This window comes from Dromaius novaehollandiae, chromosome 3 (genome assembly GCF_036370855.1).
Source record: "Dromaius novaehollandiae isolate bDroNov1 chromosome 3, bDroNov1.hap1, whole genome shotgun sequence".
In the NCBI taxonomy this organism is placed as follows: Eukaryota; Metazoa; Chordata; class Aves; order Casuariiformes; family Dromaiidae; genus Dromaius; species Dromaius novaehollandiae.
The window spans coordinates 119,908,730-119,936,173 of record NC_088100.1 but is presented as its reverse complement, the minus strand read 5'-3'; the positions used below and the strand labels follow the sequence as shown (position 1 = coordinate 119,936,173).

The following is a 27,444-nucleotide window of genomic DNA, read 5'->3' as shown; positions in this document are numbered from 1 at the left end:
CAAAATGGAGCTTCCCAGCTGCTTTTAGCTTGTGGGAAGCATGGTTACTCCAGAAGTTCTTGCAGTAGCATCTGACAAAGTGAATGGGAGCTTGAAAGGGGCAGCAGGGGTGAAGGTACTCAAAGAGCTTGTACAGGCAGGAAAGCGGATCTTGGTAGAAACAAAGGTAAGACTCCCATAGCTCCAAGCAGCGAGGTATGTTGGGGTGTTATAGAGCAGAAATTGTCCCTGGTGCCGTTTCTACCTCTGCCAGTGTCCCTGCTCCATTGCAGGAGCAGCAGCCGTCTCTGAACACCTTGCCGTGCTTTGCCACGGCTCACGGACAGCAGTGCGATGCCTCCAAGAAAAGGAAGACTGGTATTTTAGGCCGTGCTCAGTCTGAAGAATTTCAAGCACACGTTTCTCACCAAGTGGCAGAGTCTTAGCTGCTAAGCTGTTGCCTAGACTGGGATCAAGGGCATCCTTTGTACAGCTAGGAATGCAAAATTAACAGGACCAGAGTGAGGGAGAGCACAAGCAAGAGAAACAGGACTTTGTGATCGGTGGTGAGGTCACTTACCTGGGCGGGAGGGAGCGAGCATGGGCTCTGCTCCGAGCGCTGTGTACGTATTTTACATGAAACAGTGCACAGGATTTATTGGCAGTCTTGAAAGTATAAACAGAACAAAGCATAGCCTGTGAAGTGATGGATTGAACAATTTTTGTCCTAGGTCTTTAGTAATTAATTGTGCGAAGCTTTAAAATGGCAGCGATGAACACAAAATGGTAAGTAAGGTATTGTATGTGTAGCTGCCTTTGCCCTGACACCCCCCCACCCCCCACCCCAAATTCAGATTCTTGGTATTTGCCAAATTGATTCATCGCATAATTTCATAGCAGGGAATATCCCATAGCGAAATTAATTTTTGTTTATTGAAATGCTACAAGTTCACAGCTTGTTTTCTTTGAGAAATGATTCTTAATTTGTTTTATGGTTTTAAGAGAGAAATGAGCGCATAGAAAATCAATGCAAATCCTACATCCACATCTGTGGATATAAAATGTTGATGTAATGGTGGAGCATGCCAGCACTCATGTATTTCTCAGTTTATAACTTTGAAGTGAAGAAAGCAAAAACGTATTCTGCTGGAGTGCATGACTGAATTAGTGTGTTAAAACAGTTTTTAATGATGTTTACCTCTAATTTTGGTAGTTTGAAAAACTCATTTGTTATTAGCTAAATTTACAATGGCAGTTTTAGATTTCTAGGAAGCGCTAGTGACCTCTCTAAAGAGGTAATTCAGTGAACCTGTCACCTCTCTAAAGAGGTAATTCAGTGAACCTGTCACTAATAATTTCATTCTGCAGCTAATAGTAATGGGCTTAATCCAGAAATTATGAGCTGGGCCCCCTTCCCTAAGGGAAGTATTTCTTTCCATCTTTAAATGTGAGGGAGTGAGCATAGTAAACTTAACAGCAGCTAGCTGTTCATATATTTTTGAAGTGTATGAGGCTTTTTCTAAGTACCAAGAACTGAGTAATGTGCGATGCAGAAAAGTTTTTCTTGAATTGCCTCCATCTGAATTAAAACTGGAGTGCTGTATTTTCCAGCAATGTCACTTTTGTTGAATACAGCTCTGTTTGTTGTTGCTTTCCCGTGTTCCTCGGCACCTTGCAGCCTGGCGTTTTCTGGGAGCAGAAGGACGACCGTCTTATCCATGCTCTGGCTGAAGAGTAGTGATGCTGCTGGTCACTGCTTGCGGTAACACTGCAGGTAGCAGCGTAGTGCAGCACTTGTGAAGACTGCTGTGTAAGGTAATCATGTTGCTGAACTGTTTAAATGTTTAGCTCTTAAAGCAAAAGTGCAGTTGTTCAACAAGAAAGCATGAAATGTCAAGCTAGGAAAATACCCTTCTGTGGCTCTACAAATAATGCCCAACTATTTTTAGTATTTAATTAGCATGCTGATAATTTAGTTCCTATCCATCTTGTCCTGATGAAAGAAATTCCAATTTGTAGGGGACTGGCATTTCAATTTGCAAGCACAGCCTTTCATTTTTTGGCTTGTTATTTTGTGAGCATTCAAAATTGGTTCAACAGTAACTTGTTTTAGAGAAAATTTGAAGCCAGAAAATATGCAACTTCCATACGTTTATCCTTTCTATCTTCAGTTTAACTTTTAGCACTATATTCTGTGTATTACATGCTTTTTCTTAAGCAAAATTTTAAAAAGAAATTCTTCTTTAGTGCTGGTTTATCAACTCTAAAAGCTGTTGCTTTTACATTGTATACTATAATATATTTATATGCATTATATACATAGATACTTTTAAGTGGGGCTAAATCATCAGTGCCACAGAACGAAGCACTTCACTGCTTGCTAGTTATTCTTGCCTCTCTTGGCCTCTTCCTTATGCCAGCAAACATGTTTGTGCAGGTAAGTGGTAAAATGAATTTGGGAAATTTATTGAGATTAAAACTCATTTATGAAGAGGAAGTGTACAGCCATGGGGGGTCATAGCACATGTTAGTATGATAGGCACTTGCCTTCTAAAATTATGGCCTAGTTTTAAAATTACTTGTTGTCTGACCTGCGTATGAGCATGGCAGGTCTCTTCCTCTCCTTTCCTCCCTGCTCCTGTGCCCCTTGCCCTGTTTGCTCTTGCCCCTCTCCTATAATGTGCCAGCAACCCAGGGGCTGGGCACTCGGGGTCGCCTCTTTCCACTCATCGTGCACAAATACCGCTAGTGCTGCCCTCCGTCCCACACTCGCTCGTATGGCGAAGCCAGGGAGAGCATCCGTGTCTTGTCTCCTGCTTGGCAATGGCTCTGTGCCTGTGTTTGTCCTGGAGCGCAATGGTCAGATCCACACGGCATCGCTTTTGTTCGCTGTGAGAGAAAGTGTAGTCGCATATGTGATTCAAGAGTGAAGAACAAAAGCTGACTGGGATGCTTTCCTCAAGGTTAGATATTTTTTCCTCTCTTTCTCTAACGAAAACCCCTTGGGAAAAAGAATTTTTGCTGTTAGAGTCGAAATTTACTGTATGTATGTTTGGTGCATATGGATTGATTAACACACAATTTGGGCTGCTTTTCACAGTTTGTAAAAATTCCTGGTAGCTTCATGCATAAGTTGTTTTGGGAAGGGTGTAGTATGGAAAGTTGAATATCTTCTGACAAACCAAGCAATCTTTTTTGCTGCTGTTCTGTTGCTCTTAATAGCTAATTGAGCAACATGTTCTTGCCAAGAAAGTCAGTATCTTACTCGTACATTGCTCATGTTATAATAGTATCTGGCTGATGTAAGTTAAGTGCTGTAGACTAAACACGGCTGTTCTGTTAAATGAGACTAAAAATTGTAAAAAAAAATATTCAGGTTTTAATGTTTAAACCCTGCAGCAAAGGTTCAACAGCTTGGTAGTAAACCAGTTTCTTAGCTTTATTAACATTAGCAATGTCCATGCCCTGGAACAAATACACCATCCAATTTAAGGTAGTTGGGAGGGAGAGAGTTGCAAAGGGACCAAATTTTCCTCCCAGACATGGACCTGCTCTGCAGCTGCTGCTGCCATGGGGCTGCCAGCACTCCTCAGCAGCTGCTCGGGGCTGTATCCGATACAGAGGTGGTTTACTGCTGGCGACTCTGTACAGCTGTGGTACTGCTGGCATATACCCAGTCAGTCTTTGCAGTTATTAAAAAAAAAAAACAAACTGTGGAGAGCTTTTTGTTTAACTAAAAGTTATCAATCTCTGCTTAATTCCCATAGCCTCGTTTCCTATGCAGAAGACCGGTATCATTCCTGCTCTTTCAGAGTCCTGGAGTATTTCATGTTTCTCAAATCTTGCATATTGAAAGAAACTGTACTCCTAAACACATTTTAGCAGCTGATCTAATTCAAATGCCTTAATTCTTGTGTGAAGAGAGTTAATCTGATACTAAATCCTATTCTGAAGTATTTCCTAGAAACAGAGAGCATAGTACATATAAAAAGGGTAGCCTCTCGTAACTGGAGAAAGCAATATTGCCTAACTGCATCATGGACACTATTGTTGAAGTGATCTAATTAACGTCTGATCTTGAATTCAGTCTATACCCAGCTGTCTGACTGCTTACTTGAATGCAAACCAAAAGGTTTGGGAAGCCTTAAAGTACATCATTCTTTGAAAATTTCCAATATTGACCAGGTGTCTATGTAAGAAGAACTGGGTTTGTTAAATGGACCTCATGCAAAGAAATAGTTTTTAGAGTTTGCAATATGATTGTAACACAATTTCTAGGTAGCCTCTACTTTCCCAAAGGTGTTCTGATTGCGTGTTGGCCAGGTGAGTGTAGAATCACACAGTTTTGTACTGACGGGAATATAGCTCCGAGCTGTGTGGCTCCAGGGAACCTGGCTGCACTGTAGAAAACACCACATCAGGGTTTTAAGAAGGTGCACCTCAGTATCACTAGCCATAATATAAAAGGAATAGAGACAGCATTAGAAAGACTTGTCTCGAGGTTTTGGAATAGCAAATTAAATGTGTGTGTTTCAAACTTGCTTTAGTGAGCTGCTTTTGAAATGATGTGACTTGTGTATGATAGGCCGTAACTGTAGTTGAGTCTAAGCAGTGTGAAATCGGAGAGTCCCAGAGAAATTCGACATCTCCTTCTAAAGGTAGGAAGGTTAGTGTTCTGAAAGGGCTCGTTCTTGATTTATCTGAATGTAAGAGAAATTCCCAGGCTCACATCTGTTTGCTGCGAGACAGCTAGAAAAGATTGACTTCACATTGTGCGAGCTGTGTTTGGGTAACCTTCCGAAAGGCAAGCAGGCTAGTGAGCAAACATTAAGTTTGTGCTCAAATAACATTTTCTCTTGCCTTGTCTGTCAGGCCTTCATTAGTGTGTCAGTAAAGCTCACATCAAATAAAACCACCTCTGTGGGCTTTAGCAATGTCCATTTACTCAAAACACTTGGATCTTTTTTTCTGAAGGAGAAGAGAGCTGTGGGGCCCATTTCGCTTCCCTAATGAGGAAAGGTGAAGGTATGCTGTGGGGTGTGCGGGAAAGGGGGGGGGAAGCCCTTTCATGTGTTACTTGAAGGTTTAGGCAGTGGCTTTTTGAAAATCCTTTAGAAAAATGAATAATTAGAGGAGTTGGTAGGGTCTTTGTCGTGTTATTTTTACTAAGCCAATGAACAGTGTACCAGGTTGAAGTCTGGACTCTTCATTAGGTGGAAGAAATGTTTGAGCGCTACAATCATTGCCTAATTTGCTCTTCATTAAATAACAAGAATCTTCTATTTTCTTTAGCTGTGAAAGGAAATAACAATGTTTTGTTTTCTAGTATATGCAAGATCTGTATTTATTTATTCCAATTGCAAAAGTATTGATAGCTTATAGTGATATTATATTTTTAGTTTCCCTGAACTTAAGGACAAAAAAGCAGTCCCTGTCTTCTTAGAAGTAACGGATATCTTAAGTTTTAAAAAGAATCCTGTGAATTCCAAGACTTTGCTGTTTCCTGAGCTAGGAAAGTGATTCTGAAGAAGTGATTTTGATTTTAACTAAAAATAGAAATAATGGTGGCTGTATTTTCTGGGCTATTGCTGTATAGATTTCCCCAAATAATGAGAGAAAGGCAGTTTAATTTTTTGATTATAAATAAAAGGTAATATTAATACAGTAATTACTATAGTGATATTGCAAAAGTGAATTTTTCCTGTCATTTGGAAAAAACTTATACAGTGATAGCCACTTTCACTGTATCATCAGGATGGTAGTTGTAATTCAGATGCCGGTGTTGTATAAGTGATGGAATTACTATTGCTTTTGACATCATTTGTTTATTTTATGTTCAGATAAAGTATTCTGTTAGTTTTTCTCCTCTGGTCAGTCTGGGCTATTTTACAAGTGACATTTTACATGTGTGCACTTACATAACATTCATACGTAAGTATAGTTAGTTCACAGTGGAAAAGGTACACCTGTGAGAAAGGAATGCGAATGAGAAAATGTAACCATGTGTAAATATGTTTATGCAGCTGCATTTTAATGTAATTTATTATTGGAGCTCTATTTACAGAATATGGCTATGTGTTACTACTGAAGACAGGCTATTAAAAATTGCTTCAAAACACTGAGCAGCAGATAGATAAAAAGTATAGCTCTTCGGTTCTGCTTTCAGACTTATTTGTACTTTGCACAAGATTTCTTCATATTAGTATTTGAAAACTATTTCAGTTGCTAATAAAACATTGTCCTACTAGCTTTTCCTTATTAAAGCATTTCTGCAAAGGAGAGTATTACACTTTTTTTTTTTTTTTGCTGTATTTCATGATTAATACACAGCTTTGGTTTTTATTTTAGTGAAGTAGATAACTGCTTCCATGCTCATGTGTGTATGGGGACATTTTTTAAACTTACTGGCTTGAGTGATATAGGACTTTAGTTATTGTGGAGCCAATTATATCTACTTCAACTCAGCATAAATCTGGTGATTTAGGAACATGCTTAGTAAAAGATTTATCTCTACTAGATCTTTACTGAAAACTCATTAAACTGACTTTAGTATTTCTATCCTGTAAGTAGTATTTCTATCCTGTAAGTAGATAAAACAAGACAGTTTTACATTTCATAAAGTGCAACCTTAACGTGACCTGGTTTGTGATAAAACTCAGGATCTCAGTGAAAAATGTTGGAAAAATACTGCTGGAGAGTCTTCTTTCAGTTGGAAAAAGAAAGACTGGAAAATGTCACTATTGTATTTTGAGAAGTTAAAAAAAATAAATTTAAATTAACAGAAGTAGTTTTGAAGACTGCTTTATGTGTTTGCAGCATCGTACTAATCTGGCTCTTATTTACCTAGGGATTGAGAACATGTTGTTCTAGATACTTGGTGGGCAGTGAAAGACTCTCTGCCCCCTGAAGTTCAGTTCTGTGCTTTGGCTCTCAGTATTATTTAAGATGATGTGATCTTAAACATCCAATGTGTTGGTATCAAACTGTTTTTTAGAATGTAGTGTGTAGAGCTTAAATGTCCTGATTACAAGCCAGAAGTGCTTTGTTTATCTAAAAAACAAATAGAGTGTGAACAGCAATAATGCGTAACGTTTCCCCCATCACTAGTGCAAGTGGCCTGCTTTGCGGGGTTTAAAAGATTTTTTTTCACCCATCCTCTGCCTTTCTTGAGGATATCAATTATGAAAGATTTTTGTGATGAAGTCTGAGCGAATGGGAGCAGGAGAAGGGCAGCCAATTTACTTCACGTCACCTATTGATCAGACAATAATATTTCATCCTCAGGGAGTCAGCGGTCTGAAAGTGGAAGGCTCAGTACTTGAGGCTTCAGCTATACGGATATGATGATACTAAATCAGTTTTGCTTATCAGCCTGTATTTACATTAAAGTTTGTCCTACCCCCCCCAGCAAAAAAAAAAAAAAAAAAAAAAGTATTTAGAAGAATACCAGTGTAAGGAGATGTGACTTTCTACATTTTAATGCCTTGTATTTTATCCACAAATCTGTAGATGGATAGGAATTTTAATAAAAATCCAGTGTAGATGTAATAAAATACTTGTAAAGTGCATGTGCCACACACACAATGCATTCTGTCATTTTAACCTCTGGTTATCTCTTTATTTCTATTCCATATTTGCTTGTTCTCCCCAATTCATTAGCAATCCAACAGCATTTCTACATGGTCCATGGTCCCTTTTGTCTGGACTTCAAGCATTTCAAAAGCTTCTGACATTTTTCCTGAGCACTTGCATAGTCCTTCAGCTTCATTTTGTCCCCAGAACCCCCCAAAAAGCTGCCAGCTCTCCTATTAATGTCCAACACTATCAAAGTCCTTCAACCTCTTGCTTTTGTGTATCTCTCTCTCTTTAAAGGACACTGCAGTGACAAGAAGTATCTGTGATTAATGTCATATTAAGTTCAGAGAGCCGTGAGAAGGCATCCAGCCAAGAAAAGGTACAGAGAATAGCAGCACTATGATGTTGGAAAGGTAGCTGAGTAGCAACTCTTGATCATGGGCAGCCAAAATTATCAGAAACAGGTGTTGCTTTATGGCATTGCTTGGTGACTCTTCAGTTTAGCAGAGGCCATAAAGGATTATGACCAAGAATGGCAGCTCTCCATATCATGTTTGAATAGGGAGGATGGTCAAACTTCACGTATTACAATGCACTTAATCTACATGAAAGTGATCAGTGTCAGCTGTACTTTGTAAGTACATTTATCAGCCATAATGTATCTTAAACTTACCTTTTTTTATATTATACAAACTATGATTCATTTGAACCTCAATTAGGGTTGTCACAATAATTGCATTTCTTTTTTCCTAAAGCTTATGTATGGAATTCTGGGAATCGTATTAGTATTTTTATTACTATTAGATTTTATATAGATGTTAAGCATATTATGAAAAATGTTATTCTGAAATCTTAGTGAAAAAAATGCTTGTGATAAGTTATAGAGAGATGGTTTGACTATTTTTCTAAGTTTAAAGGACTTTTCTTTGATCAGAATACATGAATTACTTCAGTTTGCCAGAACAGCATGTCTGTCTTAAGGGCTTGAAGATCAAATGGCAAATTTGCAAGTAATGTGTGAAATCTGAAAATGAAAACTAATCTTCAAGGTGGTATAGCAATCAAATTTCATCCTTTCATTTTCTCTTTAATGCATAGTTAAGTTTGCAGAATTCATTTTATTTATTACAGAAATTCTCTACAAAACATATTGCTAGATGCATAGATTGGTGGAACTTCCCGGTGGGTCCAGGAGGATTGTATTGACTTAAGAGTGAATTAGTAGTGGAGACGTATTGCAGATTCTCTGCATATATATGTTTTCAGGTGGTGGGTAGAGCAGTGTAATTCATTCATCCTCTCTAGGCCTCCACAGATCAAATCTGACATCCCTAATCTCTGTTGTTAATCGGTCTAAATTCTTTCATCCTCTCCCACATTCCCTCCCCGGTTTTCTTGTACCTGCACACCAGATGGTGTGGAGCTCAGTGGTGCTTCCTTATCATCCATTCACAAACGATGAAGTCAGCATTTGTCCGATATCACTGGAGATGAACTCTGCAATAAATAGCAACATTAGAAGCTGAATGTAGTACAGAAGTGGAAATCAAAGGGTGCCTGATGGAGATGTCAAAAATAGGAGTGTGCCAAGGAACATCATACACTTAAAGCTCTTTGGGGAGGGAGCACAGTGTGTGGGTAGAAGTTGCTCCTTGCAGCTGCTCGCGGTGCTGCGTTTGCTTTTCAGATACCGTGAAGCCAGTAATTGACTCCAAGTCTCTAATTCAAATATATGATACAGTATTTAAATCCAATTTGCACAGGAAATATTTTATTAACCATAACCTATGAATGTACATTATACTTTCATTTTACTGTCGTCCTTGGGAACAAAGTAACTCCAGTAAGTTGATGAGCCAAGATATAGTAACACTGTTCTGCGCAGTACATATAATGCTGAGAGCTTTAATAGATTAACTCATCCTTTAGTTTTTTATAGTACTTTACCCTCCCAGATATCAAGGCACTGAACAAATATTAACGTGATTTTTCGTAACTTCCTTGAGGTGGTTAGCAAATGTAAGTGATATGGTATCAGTGGTGAACGGATATACAGTAATATTTACATATTTTAAGAAATAATACTTTTATTAGCAGCAGGTTTTTCAAAAGCATGTGAATAGGGCTTTCTGATTCCTGAAAAGTAGCTTTGAGATTCTTCTTGAAACAGCTCTAAGGATGTATTTCAGATATTGAGAAGTGAATACCATGCTGCAGACAGGCAGTTCACAAAACATGCCATTCTCCGAGGTGATTGCATAACGAGGCTGGCCCTAGGCGGGGAGTACTTTGCTCAAGATAGAGCTTCGTTCTGTAACTGTTAATCATACTGTATTCTTCCATTCTGAGTTGCAGTTTAAAGCTATCTGTTTTGTAGTGCTGGTATTTTGTTTAGCAAGTATACCTGAGGACCTGTGTAAGAACTGTCCTGGATTGTTAGCGCTGAACAGCTTCACACTGGTGGAAAAGGAGTTTTCTATTAGAAAATCCACTGATGTTAGAAAAATTGTGTGCTGGATCTAATGCTGGTGGGAGGTGGAGGACGGGCAGCTGATGCCAGTGAAATTCTCCAGTGGAAACTAAGTGAAAAAGGCAAGGACCACTGTTTAAAAAAAAAAACAAACAAAAACGCCACAACAACAAAAGGTCTTGGCTTAGAAGTGGGAAGAAGAGCAGTAGAACAACGGTCTCCCACCAGCTGTTAAAGACCAGAACCGGTGAGCGGGAAGAGCTACCTTGCATAAGAACTTGGACCAAAGTTAGGACTTGTAAGTCTGAGGTCACACTGAGGAAAATTGTTTACTTTGGTAAGACTTTTTCGCATTTTAAGAAGAGCTTGCATGCGTTTCAAAGAGCAAAAATGCTTGTGGAGGAGGGATTCCTTTTACGACTGTTCTTTGTTCACCAGCTCAGCTTCATCCTCAAATGAGAGCCCCTATCCTGAAGTGGTGGGGGAAGAGGCCACTTCTAAAAAGCCAGGCTCAGGAGGCTCGTGACCCGCTCTGGAGCGGCAGGAGATTGGATTATAAGATCTAGCTGCCCCCAGAGGATGCCAGTTCTGAGATATCCTGAGCGGAGGGAAAGCCAGGAGCCATCTCGTGGAAATGTGAGGCTTGGTGGAAGCGTGTGAGGTTCGGTGGTCAGGACGAGCTTGCCCTCGTAGAGCAGGCTGCAACCAGCTCATGACATCTCCCATGGGAATACTGAAAAAATCCCTCATGGCCTTGCTCTGCCAAGTGCAGTGGTCTTTACTTTAGTGCGCGTTGCGCTCTTTCTGGCTGAGACTTGCTTCTTTACGGTTGTGATCCCAGAACTTAAAAATCCCTTTTTTTAAAATGCTTAAAATTTTTAAAATGTTTAAAAATCCCTCATACTTGGCAGTCTCTGTTTTTAGATTTTGATTTTTAAGTGGACAGACTGTCCTCTCTGCTCACGGAGTTACCAGCTTTTTGCATTAATAGTCTGTAATAATCCTTAAGGTTCTATTAATAACATCTTCAAAAATGAATCCGGTTATGTGGAGGTGTTCACTTTCGGGCTTACAGGACCGTAAGTACTTAGAAGGAAGGTTGAGAAAAGGCATTTTAGGCACAGATATCTTAAAATCTGGTGGGGGAAAAGCCCTATTTTTCCAAATCGTCGTTGTTGTATAAGCTTAAGAGATTCTGCAGCCTGTGCAGAGGTATTTTATGAGAGGTATTTTAGAAAAAAACTGTGAAATCAGGTGTTTGGGGAGTGGGGAATGACACAGGCATGTTATCGTTAGGAACTAATGAAGACTGAAGTGAGCTTAGAAAACATTTCAGAATACGCTCATCGCTATTTTCAGTGTCGCCTTTTCCCCAGATACCTCTCCTTCAAAAAGTAAGTGACTGCAGTTTATTTTTTTTGGCACGCTCGCTTGACTTGTGCTTTCCCTTTCTGTGTAAACACGTGTTCTTGAAGACTAGATAGAAAACCAGAAATACCCGCAGCGATTAGGACTCTCGCTACCACGGTAAGTCGGAGCAGTCAAATAGAGCTGAGAATATGGCTTTAATCTCCCAATCTACTTTAATCAGGAAGATCAAAGCAGGCTCTAACTAGCAGCAGTGCTTGGCTGGACGCTCCTGTAGAAGCAGGAAAAAGCCAGAAGTTACATGTCACCTCCATATCCTGCCTTGCTGACCTCGCACCGAGATCAAGCCCCAGTGCTGGCAGCTGTCGCCGGTCGGAGCTGGCCCCGGAGGGCCAAGTGCGTGGGGCCCGAGGGCTCGCGGCCCCCGAGGGCCGAGTGCGCGGGGCACTGGGGCACCCCGGCGGCTCCCGGGTGGGGGACCCCTTGCTGGAGCGAGCGCTGCTTTCTGGGGCTGTTAATCTTTTTTTGTTTGTTTGCTTCTAGTAAGTGTTTAAAAGTGTTTTCTGTTACCTTGTTTAAAATCTAGCTGTGCTTTTCTGTAGTGTATCTTAGGTTACAGCTGAAACAACTTGCTCTTTCAGAGAGCCTTACCATGTAGGTTTAACTCAGCCTATTGTGCATGTTCAGTTTATTTACACTAAAATGCTACTTTGTAAAATAAGTAGCCTCCTTTGCTTGTAAAAGACTACAGCTGGTTGGAAACGTCTGCGAGCTTAGGGCAGAGCTGTGCTATGGCTTAAGAAGCTTGTGAGAAAGAAAAACAACCCCCCAATGTTAAAATCTAATTAAGCATGTACCCTTTTACCAAAACAGTATATGTGCTTTCTCATTCGCTCTTCATAGCACAGCTCAACAAACATGAGACTTGGAAAAAAAAGTGCAGTTCAGAAGTGAAGCGAAAATCACCGCTGGCATGTTGAGCTTCCTAAGAAAGAGCTTGTTAAAGGCTCCTGTGCTGGGCGCGCTGTGGCCGCGCACAAGGACCGCTCTGTTCAGCGAGCAGGCGGGACAGCAGCGGGACCTGCTCCGCGCGCAGCGGCACGCTCGGTTAATGCCTTCCTTGTTTCGGGTACAGTCCTTGCAAAACGGTGTTAGCGCTTGCATTAAAACGTGAGGAAAGTGCTATAATTAGCAACAGGTTCTTTAAAGGTTTTCAAATGCTGCCTTCAAATTTGAACTGAAAAAACTTTCTTTTTTCTAGGCAGATGGCGAAGAGGTTTCTTAACCTATTACATAACTGTAATGTAATCAGGGTGATGGTAGGCACAGCTGTAGGTATATCCTAAAAGAGTATTTCTTTTTGTGTCCTTTTGCAGCTGTGTTCATTTAAATGCCATTCCCACAGCATGATGAACTAAAAATCTGTGGAATTTTCAATACAAGTAACTCCTTTTACATACAGAAAAGAGATGCATTTGTTTTTTCCTCATCTGTGTAAGCAGGATTAGGGCTGTTTTGGATGAGAATATTTGCAATTACAAAAACTTAAATGTCTTTCGTATGGTAATGGAAAGTCAGTAATTTGTGTAAATAAGATTTAGTGTGATGACAGTGTCCCAGTTGTGAACAATTTTTTTTAACAGCTTTTAAACTGTGCTGAGGTGGTCCAAAACTATGCACAGTTTTTTTTTTTTGAAGTAGTGTGTTTTGTTCTCATTGTACTTTGTAGTTGTACCTCTTTCCCAACTGTGATTATCTGAAGATTTCTTCTGATTTTCTTAGTATATTATCTCATCCCTTTTCCTTATGTATGTACATTAAAAAAAAAAAGGTGTAGATAGAAGTTAGAGCAAGGAGGCATGAAAATTAGCTTCCGGAAGTTTTGTATGATCAAATGATTTTATAAAATCATCCTTGTCTTGAATCCTGACTTTAAGAGGGCTTTGTAGTCAAAGCACTGCAATTAATTCTGTAGCCAAAGCATTGCAAATAATTTCTGTAAGTGGTCTGCTGTGGTTTTTTGTTTGTGCCAGGAAAGGTAATTTTAGCTAAAAGCAAAATATATTTACTAAGTCCTTGCAAATCCTCTCCTCCCTGCCCTGTGGAGGTCTTTTCCTGTCTGGGCTCCCTCGCCCCACAGCTGTGGATGGTGGGTCGTTTTCTGTGCCAGCTTGGCAATGTCCATTCGCCAGTGCCCATGTGCAGCATGAGCTACGGTCCTGGCGCGGTGACATCTGGAAACTCCCTGTCACAGGAATTGCAATTCCCGAGCCAGCCTGCCCTGCAGGAAATGAAATCATGGAGGCTCAGGTTCGGGACGGGGCGGCTGCGTGCCATATCACGCTGTCGAGGGGAGGGAGAATTGGCGCTTTTTCTTCTTGAGGCACTATGTACAAAACGGAGGAGGGGGAGGCTTTTATTCTGCAGATCTCTTCTGCTTCATAATTATCCTCTAACTACTGCTGCATGGTAAAAGTACTTAGCTTGCTGAAAATCTGCTTGTTAACAGGGAGATGTTAATTGAGAAAATCTGTGTTTACAGACTGTTCAGAAAATAAACTGATCATAATCACATTTCTCAAATATGAACTATGTTGTATCAATCCTCATAGTGAAGCAGTTGCATTAGTAAGTATACCATGTAAACTTGTGCTAATGAAGTAAAAATTAGGTAACTTTCTTTAACGTAAAATATTTATTTTTTTAAGTATACTTTAAAGGTCTGAAAAACAAGTGGAAAAGACAGGGGAGGTTTGTTTGAGTAAGTTTTTGTATTTTACACAGTGAAGGCTTTCTAGGAAAGACCTAGTCCTTTACAGCTGAAGTAGAAAAGCAAGAATCAGGGTATTGAGAGAAACCAAGTGCCACATTGTGAACACACAGGAATAAGAGCTAGAGAATTTAAAAAATGTCTAGCTGAGAGCCAAAACGGAGATCAACAACCATAAAACATTAAAAAGCTGTTTGACTTCCTGAAGAACATTGCATTGATAGATAACTAGATGTCTCCCATAAAAAAACAGTATCAAATACCAGGCACCACCTGTTACTCGTGTGAAGGCTGAGAAAAAGCAAAGCTGCGAGGCGTTTTGGCGAGGCGAGGGGGGAGAAGGCCCTTGGCGGCATGGCGGTGCGCTGGCTGGCACAGCAGGCGAGGCTGGAGAGGAGTTATCTGAGCAAGCAGACCCAGACCATGTAACCCGTCTGCCACATTAAAAACCTATGCAGCCTTAAGGGGCTGTAAGTCCACGATAATATTTTATCTGAAAGGAGGCTTAGCGGTTGCAGCGGGAGTGTTAAGGAGTGCTTATTTCGAGAAGGCACTCCTCCTATAATTGAACTGCCTGAGGTGAGCTTTTGAGGTGGAAAGATTTTTTTCATTACTTGAGGTGTTGTGTTTGGGTCAGAGCCGTGGTGCCTTGCAGTTGACAGGTCTGAAAGGTCCAGAAAGCCTGAGCCCGTGTAGCTGGCTGCCTGGTGGGATGCTGACTGCAGCTGCAAGGCTTTAGATAACTTTCAAGTGAAGTCTTGAGCTTTGTCCTACCTTAAAGAATGTAAAGTCTTATGAACCAGTCTAGTTTTATTTTAATGCAAGATTTTTAGGATATATGTTTTTTCTCATGCGGTTGTATAAACCAATGAGCTGTTTTCTAACTTGTGCTAAAGATCTCTAAATAATCTATACTTATATACTGAGTTATACTAAATTTCTACTACATCACTCCCTCTTGCATTTGCACTGCTATCATTCTCAATTGCAGGCATTATGAATCCAGATGGGATTTGTTGAACCGCTGGTTTCTTAAGTCTGTTTTGGAGGGTTTGGGGGTTTTTAAAGCAATTTTAAAGCACAGAAAAATTCTTTCAGTTGCAGCCAAAGGAACAGGTGAACTTAATCCAAATCTTAAAAAGAACATGCTGGTTAGGGAACACCAAATCCTCTGTATTTTCAGTGTGGTGTGGCATTACTTGATTTCCTGCAGGGCTTGCGATGCAGATGGCAGATGTCTGCAGGGTACACTGCGCTCACTGTTAGCTCTGCAAATAATAGAGGGATTACTCCATAAAACTGCCACTAAGTAACACTGCCTCTACGCACTATGCTGCTTCCCAGATACGACACTCTTCTAAACTGTTGTTTTGAATTGGATGACTTAAGTGCTTTCCTTAGCAGTTATTGTTATCAAGCATACAGTAATTAAAGATGATTATAGCTTTCTAGAATTTTTCTAGTTTTTCTTCTAATTATTTTTATTAGCATTCCAGCTGGCATGGTTTCTAAATTGACATTAATGTTTAAAATGTGTCCAGAGAGGGGTGGATATCTGTGTGTGATGTATTTAACATCCAGGTTAAAAGGCACTTTTTATAATTTTCTTTAATCTTCTGTTAACTAGGGTTGTCTGTACTAAAACCTGTGTTGTTCATAACCGCATTATTCAGACTGTGTGTCTATCACTTCAAAGCCTCCAGTAGTAAATTAGGATGATAAATGTCTTTTTATTAAAAACTTTAAATCAAAGAGAAATCCTTTCACTTGTGGCCAGCGTAGTAAATGAACATAATCCAAGTCTAAAAAATCCTCTACATTAGAGAATATAAATTCTGAAGTATTCTGAGGAATGCAGCAAAAATCAACTTTAAGCTTTGGAGTAATTCAGCAGTCTCAAAGATTGCCTTTTGGAAGATTCTTATTTTTAGATTTTTTTCATAGTGTACAGCTTTTTGGGTTTCCCAAGTCAATGGGTTATTATAATTTTATTTTTGTGGTTTCATTTGTTGCCTCTAACTTGCCTATTTGTGCATCCTCTAAAGCTGGGATTCTCAGTTAAATGTTTCCATGGGCCGTTACACTTCATAGTAAGTTGCCAGTCACAACAACAATTGTGATAGCTGAGTCAGAATACTGCAGAGAAATAAGAATATATTATAAGAATATATTTTGGTGTGACAGCTGCAAGTAAAGGTTTGGGGGCACCGGAGTTGCACTTCTGTATATAGTGTGACGCAAATGTAATGGAATACCCTACGACATTAATTTGTTCGTAACGTAAATGTCTTAAATACAATTGTAACATAATTTTAATACCCTTCAACATCAGTGAAGCAAAATTCAGATACCTTAGGCTTGTCAAGGGACATCAGCCATCTTGCGTTCGTTTGGAAAAAGAAAAACTGTCAAACTAAATGAAAACAGACTGTTCAACTCTTATTTTACTTTGAGAATTAATCTGAGTCCTAATTCTTCACAGCTGTGACTGAGCAAAGTACCTAATCATGTGGCTGCCTTACGCATGCAGAGTGGTCTTGCTTGCTTTAACACGGCTGTGAAAGAGCTTCAAGGTATGCAGATGCTTCCAAGCCTTGCTCAGAGACTCTGCGAAAATGGACAAAATTCACAAGTTTTCCCAGGCTGAGGAAGAAAGAATGAGTTGGCTTGATGTATTAAAATTTTTATAGCTTGAAATATTTCATGAGCAGTCTGTTCAACAAGAGAACAAAGGCAGGCTTATATCGCTCGCCTGCTTTGGTGCTGGTGATCTTTGGCGGCTCTTTGCATTCACTAGTTTCTACAGAGTCCTTCTGAAGATTGTGTTTCAACTCAGAGACATGCAGGTGGATATTATGTCTGTTGAAAATAAAGCGTTTTAGCTCTGCTTGTGTTAAATTGAGGCTGCTGGCCTGTTTGGAGCAAAAGTTAATGCTGCTGTATAGGTGCTGAAGAGGGGCACAGAGAGGCCGAATATCCCGAGCCTGCGTTCCCGTGCTGCTGAGTGCCCGGTTTGCAGGAGTCTGCGCTAGCTCACATCTGTGTGTAATGCATGTGTGCCCTGTGCAAAAATGCTTGTTTTCCTTTATAAAGGGACTTGAAATATTTACTACAAATTACGCTGTGTTACCTCACTCATGGATGCTACAGGTGTCTTGGATCTAAAGCAAAAAAAAGATGCTTATGTCTTCTTGAAGGGTAGTTTGCAATATCTCCATACCTTTTTTTCAATTATTATAATCTGAGGACTTTGATACCTTTGATAAGGTACCTTTGATACCTTTGAGGTACCTTTGATAAGTTTACAGCAGTCCTAAGCAATGACATGCGTGCATCTCATCTAGAAAAAGAAATATAACAACATCATCCTGCGTCGTATCTGTTATGTGAGTGAGAAAATAATCGGGCAGAAATTCCCCGCACGCTGCCCAACGCCTCTGCAGGAGCTTCCCCTTCCTGACGTCCAGCTCTTGCTCTGTCCCCTCCAGCGGGCCCTTGGCAGCTGCCTGCGGTCTGGGAGAAAAGCAGGCTGTCCAAACACAGCAGTGCTTCACCTACCTAATGTGTCTCTTCAGACTGAGACAAGCATTAGGCAGCCACTTGAATTTGCTCCCTGTGCTTAGTGAGGAGTGTTCAATGGGCTTGCCTTGCAGGGGCCAGGCAGGGGTGCCGAGCAAAAATGTGAGGAATTGGACTCCAGAGAAAATACCCTTGTTTAGCAGCAAATTCTCCTGTTCTGACTAGTTATTGCAATGCAACTGCTGTCACGGGGAATCCGGCTCTGCTCAGGGTCTAGAGCAAACTGCCCAGGATTAATTTTCTTTTTGGTTCACAAGCTGAGCGTTTAGTTGTGGCTAGGAGGGAGGCTGTGGCAGGGGAGCAGTCCTCTGCGCAGAGCGCTTTTCTGCCCCACATTAGCCTCCAGGCTGTAAGGTAGCTCCGCTGGCCCTGAAGGCTTTGCCCTCTGAGCCCGCAGCAGAGGTAACGGGGGAGGAAGCTAGTTAGGAACTTTCTTCCTTATCTGTCTTAATCTGGATGTTGTGTCTCTGCAAAGTCCAGTGCCTGTGGTGTAAGCCGTGCAGTGTCGGCTTGGAATGGTGTTAATTAAAGTCACTATTAAAAAGGTAACGTTGAGTTAGCCAAAGCAGCGGTAATTAACTGGTTCTCTCTCTCTCTCTCTCTTTTTTTTTTTTTTTTTAAGCAAGTGTTGAGTGACTTTTCTAAATAGTATATAATTAGTGTACTTTCTTCCTCCTCCTTCTTTCTCTTCTTTCCTCCTTCCCCCCCCAAAAGTATACAACTTGTGAAACAAATTCCTATCCTAGATAAGTGTGATGTTTCCCTTTTCAAAATTACATTATCAAAATAATAATCTCTAGCTTATTTTCAAATCTTATTAAAGTGCGATTATAGTTAAGACAGGGAAATTAGCTGCTGCAAGTACCTCGGACCAGTTTTGGCTTTGAGCCGAATGCTGCAGTCGCCTTTCCAGCATAAACAGTTTTAATTCACTTGCAATTTGCTTGAAAACTATGAGATACGAGAATAAAAATCTTTAATACCCTTTATTTAGTTAATCTAACACCTACAGCACAGTGCATTTCTTAATTACCGCTGGGATAGCTGTCCCTCTGAAGGGTGAGCTTCTCCATCAGCATTAATTGGGTCCTAGGATTCTTTCATACTCTTAATTTTTTTTTTTCTTTTAAGTTTGGGGAAAACATACTGGTTGTGTTATGTATTTTTAGTATTCCTAAAAGTTCATTTTGAACTGCTGTTACAGACTTAGTCCATCATCTAGAAATCTTGACAGATATCTGCTGAAGTGTTTTCATTTATTTGAATAAGGCACTTTAAAAGAGTCTATTTAAAAGTATTAATAAGCCTGATTTTGAATACAAGTGGGAGGATAGGAAAGGAGGTTACGGAAACTGTCATGTTGATTGGTATTAAATGCTCTCTGCAGTGCAGTCCTGTCTCTTGCTGGCTTTCAAGCACACAGGCAAACTGCAGTGCAAGGTTTGGATGGTTTTGCAGTTTATACTGAAATCTGTTTTCATAATTAGTGATTTTCTACTTAGTCTTTATGTTGAGCAAAAAGAGCTCATTCACCTGTATCTCAAACATTACATTTTGGCTCTGGTTCAGAGACTGTCAAATGTCTGTTCATTTGACTTATATTTTGGTTTAATTTCTCAGTGTTTATGTAACTTCACTTTAACTTTTTGTTGAACATGTAAAAGTCTTCAAAACGTTCATAACAGTGTGTGTGACTCCTTTCCATTTTCCCATGTTGTGAAAGGTAAAAATGGCAGAGGAACTTTACTGATTTAAATCTAACTTTATTTCCGAGCATCTCAAAATGTTGCGCGTTTTTTTCTGCAGGAACATCACACGCCCATCCAGAACGGGGAGCATGGCTATGAGCAGTGGCAGTGACTCTGTGGTTCTGAGCAACGGCAGCATCTTGTCAAGCGCTACGAGCCCAGCCATCGTCGCAGCTAATGATGGAGATGTCGCCATCCAGCAGCTCCCGTCCAAGGAAATACCAAGAGCAAAAGCGAGTCCGAATGGCTGCCTGCAACTTAATGGTACAATCAAACCATCTTTTCTGCCTTTAGACAACCAAAGAACTCAGCAGATGATGTCGCAATGCTGCCACCCTTGCCTATACCATCATCCTTTAAGTAGCCATAATAATAAGCAAGAATGTCATTCAGTGGTTGGCAGCTCAGCACCGTCTCCTATGACTTCGTGCTGTATGCAGCCACATACTGAGTATTCAGCATCTATTTGCCAAAAACATACACCCATATATCAGCCTGCCTGCTGTCTTCAGCCCTCACCATCCTTCTGCCTTCACCATCAATGGCCTGATCATTTTCAGCATCAGCCTGTGCAGCAACATATAGCCAGGATAAGGTAAGCAGATTGAATTTTTGTTAGTTCTCGATATGTGTAGCGCTTTCTGTGAATACTTCATTTTTGCTGTGGAAGCAGAAGATCAAAAAGGAAGGCGACTCAAATTTCTTCCCCAGTGCTTTTGCATGTTAATTTTTGATACGTTACCATCTTAAAATGGTCAAACCCGTTACAGTGTATTTGGTATTACGGTGTAATTGGTTGAAATTTTCTTTCATTCTTACTTAGGATTTATTGTTTGGAAGAAACTAAGTCAGGAAACTAGTTTTGCTGCTCTACATGAGTATTTCTGGAATGAATTTGTTCTCCCTAAATGAGAAAGGCCATTTTTTCTTGGGGATTGTTTGGAAGCTCATTAACACTTTTACAAGATGCAGCACGTGCTTACATTACGAGAGATAAAACAATGCAGAGATAGCTAGCACTGAAAAAATGGGTATATCTGCATAGTCTAATCAAAAATCATTTTTCCTCAAAAAGACACACTGAAAAATACTTTTAACAACTCTATTCACAAATGTACTGGGTTGTTTTTCCTTGTCAGATCAGCTGTTTCAGTGAGTTGACCTCATGTGTCTTTGGTGTATGTATCTGCCGAACTTCAAAGTTGTGCGAAGATTGAGAAATTTGGGATTGTTAAAGGTTTTAATCCTTTCTCTCCTCCTCTTCATAAAAACTTTCCTCTTTATATCTGTTAGTTTGGGAGGTTCGATGATAGTAGTCTCGACTACAAGGAGCAACAATTCAAGGAGAGTTGACTACAGCCAAGTTCACTCTCGGTCCAGGAGTCAGTTTCTAAAAATCTAATTCCCCAATGCAAGACACTTCTGAGCTTTTTATGAAAGGTTTTTTCTTCTTTTTTTTGAGTTGTACTTGAGCCAAATTGGATGTTTTTTCACTGGGATAGTAAGTTCCCCTTCTCCCTACTGTTCAACATCTGCATCCTCGCTTTAGAGCTTGGAGCTACAAATATTTCTCAGCCAATTGTGTGCATTTCGTCTCCGTGAAATGTACAAACTAATTTTAAACTTCTGAAAATATGAGATTGGGACAAACATCCAATGTGGAAAATGTCAAAATGAATAAAGTTTTTTTCCTTAAGGTGAAAGCAGCTGAAAATGAGGTTAATAATATAAAGTGCAAGTCAGCTTGCCTCTGCCAATTTTTCCTCTTACAAGTGGAAAAAATCCTAATTGTTGGAACTGCTTACAGTTGGACATGATTTTTCCGTCCCGTACTTGATTAAATATTAAGAAAAGATGAAAACTTTTGTATGATTCTGTATGCAGAGGTATGCAGGAGGTTGAGCATTTATAGAAGAGTCAGTCATACCTTCCAAACTGTCAAAGTGGCTGCCCTAAATCCTGTATTTTTCTTCCTGTGCAGCAGGACTGTTTAAACTTTGTCTATATTCCATAGTTATGAGAAAGGGAACAAATTTCATCCACAATGTGGGTTTCTGTTCTCACTGCAGAAGAAAGAGCACTAAAAAGTTCTTCTCAAATACGATGAAATAGTTTTCCAAAGTACTTCACAAATTCCAGGATTTTGTGTTTGAACTGCTGTGATTAGGATCTTGAGCCAAGAGGCTTTTCTTCACCTTGTACTTCCTCACCAATGAGGTACATTTGTGAGGATCTGTTTTATAAATTCTGATAATCGCCATCTTACTGTTAGCAGTCAAAATAAGGATAGATTCTGACCTTTAAAGCATCTGTAGTTATTAACTGTCTGCATTAGTGTACTCTTACTCTGCATATCCCTATCAAATGTTTACTGTTTCTTTCTTAGACTTTTTTCTACCTAGGGCAACTGAGTTTTCTGAAAGAGAAGATAGTTGCAATATGCCTCATAGGTCAGCAAACCGATTAGTCTGCCCTCAAAAAACCATGCAGCCTCTGGTTGCTTTCCACTGTTTTTTTAGCTCTAAAGATGAGGTAAATGGGACTCAGGTCCCATGCCATGCTGCGGGAGCTGGTCTTCAGGATGTATTTTAGCTACTTTAACTGACAGCAGGCCGCATTAACGGGAAACGCATACATTTGACTTTATTGATTGTGTTATGGGCATGGAGCCAAAGGGGGGTTGTTTTTTTCTTTTCTGAATGTTCCACAGAGTATGTCTAAATGCTATAGCGTCCTGTTGCGTTGTGAATCTTGTTTATCATAATGCGAGGCTGTTATTGATGAAGACGTGCCGGTAGGTGTTAAAAAGGAGGAGAAACTGGATGCAAACTTGCAAAGGAACCTATGCTCAGAAAGAAGCAGTCTGGCTACGTGGTTGTTGCTTCACAGCGCTGAAGAGAATAAGTGTTAAAGCTGTGTGTTCTTCCCTGACATGGTCAGGGAACTTTCTCTTCACAAAAGACCACTTCTGTGTATGTGATATTTACATGGGGTCTCTGTTCCACACTCTATATTTTGAGCCCAAAATCTGCACGAAAGCTTCTTTTCCAGATACTTTTCTTACAAGGCTGACTTGGAATTCATCCAGTTTTATAATATGTGCATGTTTTAACAGGGTTATTTAAAATGCAAGTTCTCATATGATACATTAATTAAATTCAGTGTAGAGTCAAAATAGCTTTCATTTTGGTTCTTTGTATTTAAAAATATGCATTTAAATATGGTTATAATTTTAAGTCTGAGGGGGAAAAAGATGTTAGATAGAAGGGACGAAAGCTTTTTGCGAACTGTATTGCTAATGCTTGCAGCTCTGGGCAGGTAACCAATTGTTTCAGCACGACAGGTTTTGTCAGGTGTTTAAGCCCAAGGCTTAACATTTGTTAGTGACCTAATATTAAAAGAATGTGGGCCTGGTGTATCACTGTGGATTGGAGCACATAAAGAAGAGAGACTGAAATAATGCCACACTTGTGCTATCCTTTGAAAGCTGGCTGGATTTGGGATTTTGTACTGTGTTGAGCTTTGAAGTTTAAACTAAATTACATGGGAATGTCATCTATACACCATAACTTGAATGTCTGGGCAACTGGTAATTTTTTAGATTGGTGTGAAAGGCTTGTAACATAAAAGAAATGTTTTTAATATTTATCGGTATACAATATGATCATGACAAACAACTCTTTTATAAAAGAAGGTAAAATAGTTCAACTGTTCATCCTAATCATTCTGATGGATTTTGTTTTTGGAAAGCTATTTTTCTGAGATTGGAAGATCTTGTCTCTGGTACTTGAGATTGGCTGTGTTATTTTGTGCCTATATTTAAGATGTAATTCATTCAAATATATTCTTACCCCTTTTGTAGTGGGCAGAATATGTGACTGCACACGCTCTGTGAAATTCCCTCTGTCTGTCTGTACTCAAATGTAATTGTCTGGGGTCTCGGTTTGCTTTCTGACAAATGGTTTCTCAGCTTACCTTTCATGGAGCGTGGTGCAACTAGTTCTTTTCAGATGCTCCTGGAAGTTTTTCCACCCTCTCCCTTTGAGAGGCTCATGTTGACCTAACGTGTTGTCTGAAGGCGGTTATGTATCTCGACAAACTTGTCGGGCTCAGAGCCCTTGGAAGGTGATTCTAGAGTTACTGCTCTCCTTGAGCAGTGACTGCTCTCCAGCAGTTACTGCTGTTCCTTGACCGCCGTCTGCTTCTGTAATCAGCAACAGCATTGTCCGAGTAGAAGGTAGAAATGAGGAAGAGGAACCAAGCAAAGCTGTTAGTCTCTTGTTATCCAGAAGAAGTGGAAGAAGCACGAAGACTTACCCGTGAGAGCTGGAAGCACTGAGTTAGCAGTCACTAGGGCAGAAGGAAACTGTGCAGCCCAGCAGCATGTTTAATGGGATGAAAGTAGGATAAAATAAATAATAAATGACTGCATATTCTGGCAGAACTAAACACTGCAGTAAAGCAATGTAAAACCGGAAAGCTCTTAATTAAAATTGTTCCTGGTATTTTTCAAAATCTATTATTTATATACGAATGTATGCATGTAAATTGGAGCAGAAGAGGAATAACATGCAGAAAACAGTAAGTCTTTACAGATCTGACACTAGCTGTGTGCAGCTATCGTCTCTGGTACCAAATTAGACTACTTCTCTGACTTGTATGTGAACTTTTAGTTGGAAAACTGTAGTTGAAAATTACCTATGTCATTGCTAATCTTGATACCAACTCTTTTGGAATCTGTCTTGTGTAGTACAACCTGGAAAACATAAGAGTATGGACTCTCAGGCAAAAGGAAGAGGACAGAAGGTCAGGGTGCTGCAAAAGAAGTGGTGGTATTGCTGATAAGGAAACTACTCCAAATTGCCAGCGAGCATAGTATTTGCAGTTCTGCAAGACTGAGCCCATAAATTCATGCAAGTGTTCCTTGCTCAGAGCAGACCTGCTCTATATCACCTATCATTATTTACATTTCAAGACTATATTGTTAATGCTTTTGACTAAAGCAGATAAGTAAAGAAAACTCTTCTGTAGAGCATCTGAATCATCTCTGGTAAATAGATGGGCTAAAAGTTGTTGATAAAATTTCTGTAACAAAAGACACGTGATCTCTCCATGATTATACAGTTGTATCAAGCTAGAACATAAAAAGAAAATCAGAAAATAAGCTGCACAGAGTCATTAGTTTGGCTAAAATTTAAGACTTTGGAAAATATATAGATCCTTCCCCATCTTCTGTCCCCCTGGTTTTAAACTTTTAGCTTCTAAAGCCTTCCTCGGCAGTCAGGCCTGCGAGATGCTCTCTGTAAGGGAAGGGGAGCTACTCACATCTCCAGCCTTCATGGACGAGAGCTTTGAGCACCCATAACACTGAGAGGGGAGAACAGCGGCACACCACTAGTAGCAGCGCCAATGCAGCACACGAGTGGCTACTAAACTAAAATTTGAATTGCTGGATTCAAATTTTTCATTTGCTGGACCGATTGATATTTTAAGCAGGGCAAAACCACAATACTTCAGAGTCAGGAAACTGTTAAAGCGTTAATATCTTCAAACTTATTGGACATCTTTCGTTCAGTTAGATTTAAACATTCTTTTAAGCTGTTTTGGCGCTGCAGATTTATGTCACAGCCCTGTGGGGAAACCCCCACGGTTTCTGGGGTTCTGCTATATGTCAGGTATTTCTGTGCCCCACACTGTTTGAACAGTATTACAGATATACTTCAATACTTTAATTAAACACTTTAAAAAGGGAGTTCACAGCTTTTCAGCTACATGTCTTTATAGAAGTGGAGATAGAGCATGATAGCTGCCTCTTACCCATTTCATATTTTGCTCCTAATTACTTGGCACAAAGATTAGAACCAGAAAGAAATAAAAAGCTCTTGTTTTTTTCAAAAAGCAAGGGAACGTTTGCCAAATACCAATCTTAATAACAAGACTTTGTTATGAAACAGCTCCCTGCTTGATTCCAGGAAAAGGATAATTGTTATCTAGTGCATTTTGCAAAGCTTGCTGAGCTGATTATGCTTATACATGCTTTTACAATATTTTATAATATAGTTTCTCATTTCAGCAGTATTAACTGTTCACAAAAAACTCCTACATGGCATATAATTTAAACAAAGTATTTTACACGTATCTAAGTACTTTTCATTTCAAAAATTGTTAGATTCTGCTGTATTTAATTCATTAGAAGATTCTTTTGTTATCACTTTTTATATGAAACATGTGTTGGTGTCTTGTATACAATACATATATGTATACCGTGTTAAAGATCAGTAAAAGAGACTTATTTCCTTGCCCTTAGAAGGTTAAAAGTACATATCTTAAAAAAAATAAAAATAAAAAATCCATTAGGTCAGATTTTTGAAGGCTGTTTCTGAACCATTTTATCAGCCTTCAGCAACTAAAAGGCAGAAGCTGTTACTCTTATTTTGCTCTGTCATTTGTGAACATACTAATATTTTTAATGTTCATGATGTTACAAATACCTTGATTCATGTTATATATCAGGAGTTCATGCATGTCAGTAATTTGTAAGGGTACAATAAAAATTCCGAATTCCCTTTTTTTCCGATTTAAACTGTTTATTCCATACTAAAATGGGAATTCTATATCCAGCGGTTTCCCAGCATGAGGAGGCTGGAGGCAAATGGGAACCACAAATTAGATGCTCCCTTTCATGTCACAGTGTTAACAGCCCAGAGGCATACTTGGGGGTTTTAATGCAGTCGAGGAAAGGAAAAGGAATGTAAAGCAATCTCATGCATCCTTCTGAATCTCTGAGCCCAAATGGGGGTTGTGCAAGGTTGGAAGAAGAGCTGCTCTTGTGACCAAACAAATAAATTGGTTCTTTTTCTTTCTCTGGAAAAAACTGTTTTCATGGGAGTCAACATGTTGAGCCATGCTTTTGCATTTTTACTGTTTTTTCTTAGTCTTAAAAGTTATCGCACACAGTGTTAATGCAAGAGGTTTATTCTGGTTTTGTTAAGTCACTCATAGTTCCCATGATAATTATTGTGCATTGTCAGCTATGCAGACAACATGCTGCACTCCTTGTTAGTCTTGCACAGAGCTTAAAGCAAGGGCTGACACGCAGAGACCAGAATACAAATAAAAAATGCCATTTATAATTCAGCGGTTGGCCAAATTAAAAATAACATGCTTAGTAAAAAAAAAAAAAAAAAAAAAAAAAGAAAAAAGAAAAAAGAAAAAAGAAAAATTGAGTGCTCTTAAAAGATCTCATTCATTAGACAGTCCAAGGGATTTTTGCAGGCTTTTAGTTGCACTAATTAAGCATTAGTATTTGTCTAGACTTCAGATGGCTTTGAACCAAGCATTTTTTTGCTGTTAAAAAAAAGAACAGCTACAGTTGCTGCTCTGGTCTGAGTGCAGCTGAGTACCAGCCCTGCGGATTTCTGGCCTCTGCAACCCTGAGTCTGCGAGAGGCAGAGGCTGCATGGATCTGAAGATGAATTTCCCGTGCCCTGTGTCCCTCACCTTTCCTTGAACAACAGAATAACTACTACTTAACTAGTAATCTGCTGGGCCTTTGAACTGTAGTCCTCAGAAGATATAATTAACTGATAATGCAAGAGAAATGGTAAAAAATGCAAGTGCTTTGTACTAAATTGACTGGAAAAGTAGCATTAGCTGTTTCTCCTTGAAAAAGACTAGGCTGTGTGTTGTGCTTGAGACAGCTTTTAAAACTGAGCATTTACTTACACATTATATTTAGAAGCACTGAAAAAATACACGTGGAGGAATAGCCCCCAAAAAGACTGTTTGTTTGTTGGAATGCTTTGACCATGTTCACATTCACTATTAATAGTAGGGAACAGTAAGGTTCAAATGTGAAAGAGGGCAACACCAGAAAATGAAGAGGGAAAGTCAGCACTAACCACAACCAGCTACTTGGTTTTCAGCATTTTTACAGGGACGGTGTTTGGAAGAGT

The 27,444-nt window shown here is 39.6% G+C and overlaps 1 protein-coding gene across 13 annotated transcripts in view; it reads left to right on the top strand.

The window, feature by feature from the left end:
• Positions 1-27,444, top strand: part of DISP1 (dispatched RND transporter family member 1) — a 93,752-nt gene that overhangs the window by 39,090 nt on the left and 27,218 nt on the right. For 10 of the 13 annotated variants that reach the window (XM_064509975.1, XM_064509973.1, XM_064509974.1 and 7 more), the window contains 2 exons: positions 1,658-1,794; positions 19,548-20,084. In XM_064509975.1, the coding sequence (XP_064366045.1) occupies positions 19,579-20,084 (506 nt within the window). In that variant the 5' untranslated portion in view covers positions 1,658-1,794; positions 19,548-19,578. The remainder of the gene's footprint in view (positions 1-1,657; positions 1,795-19,547; positions 20,085-27,444) is intronic. The other 3 variants (XM_064509976.1, XM_064509972.1, XM_026094603.2) reach the window with 1 other exon arrangement.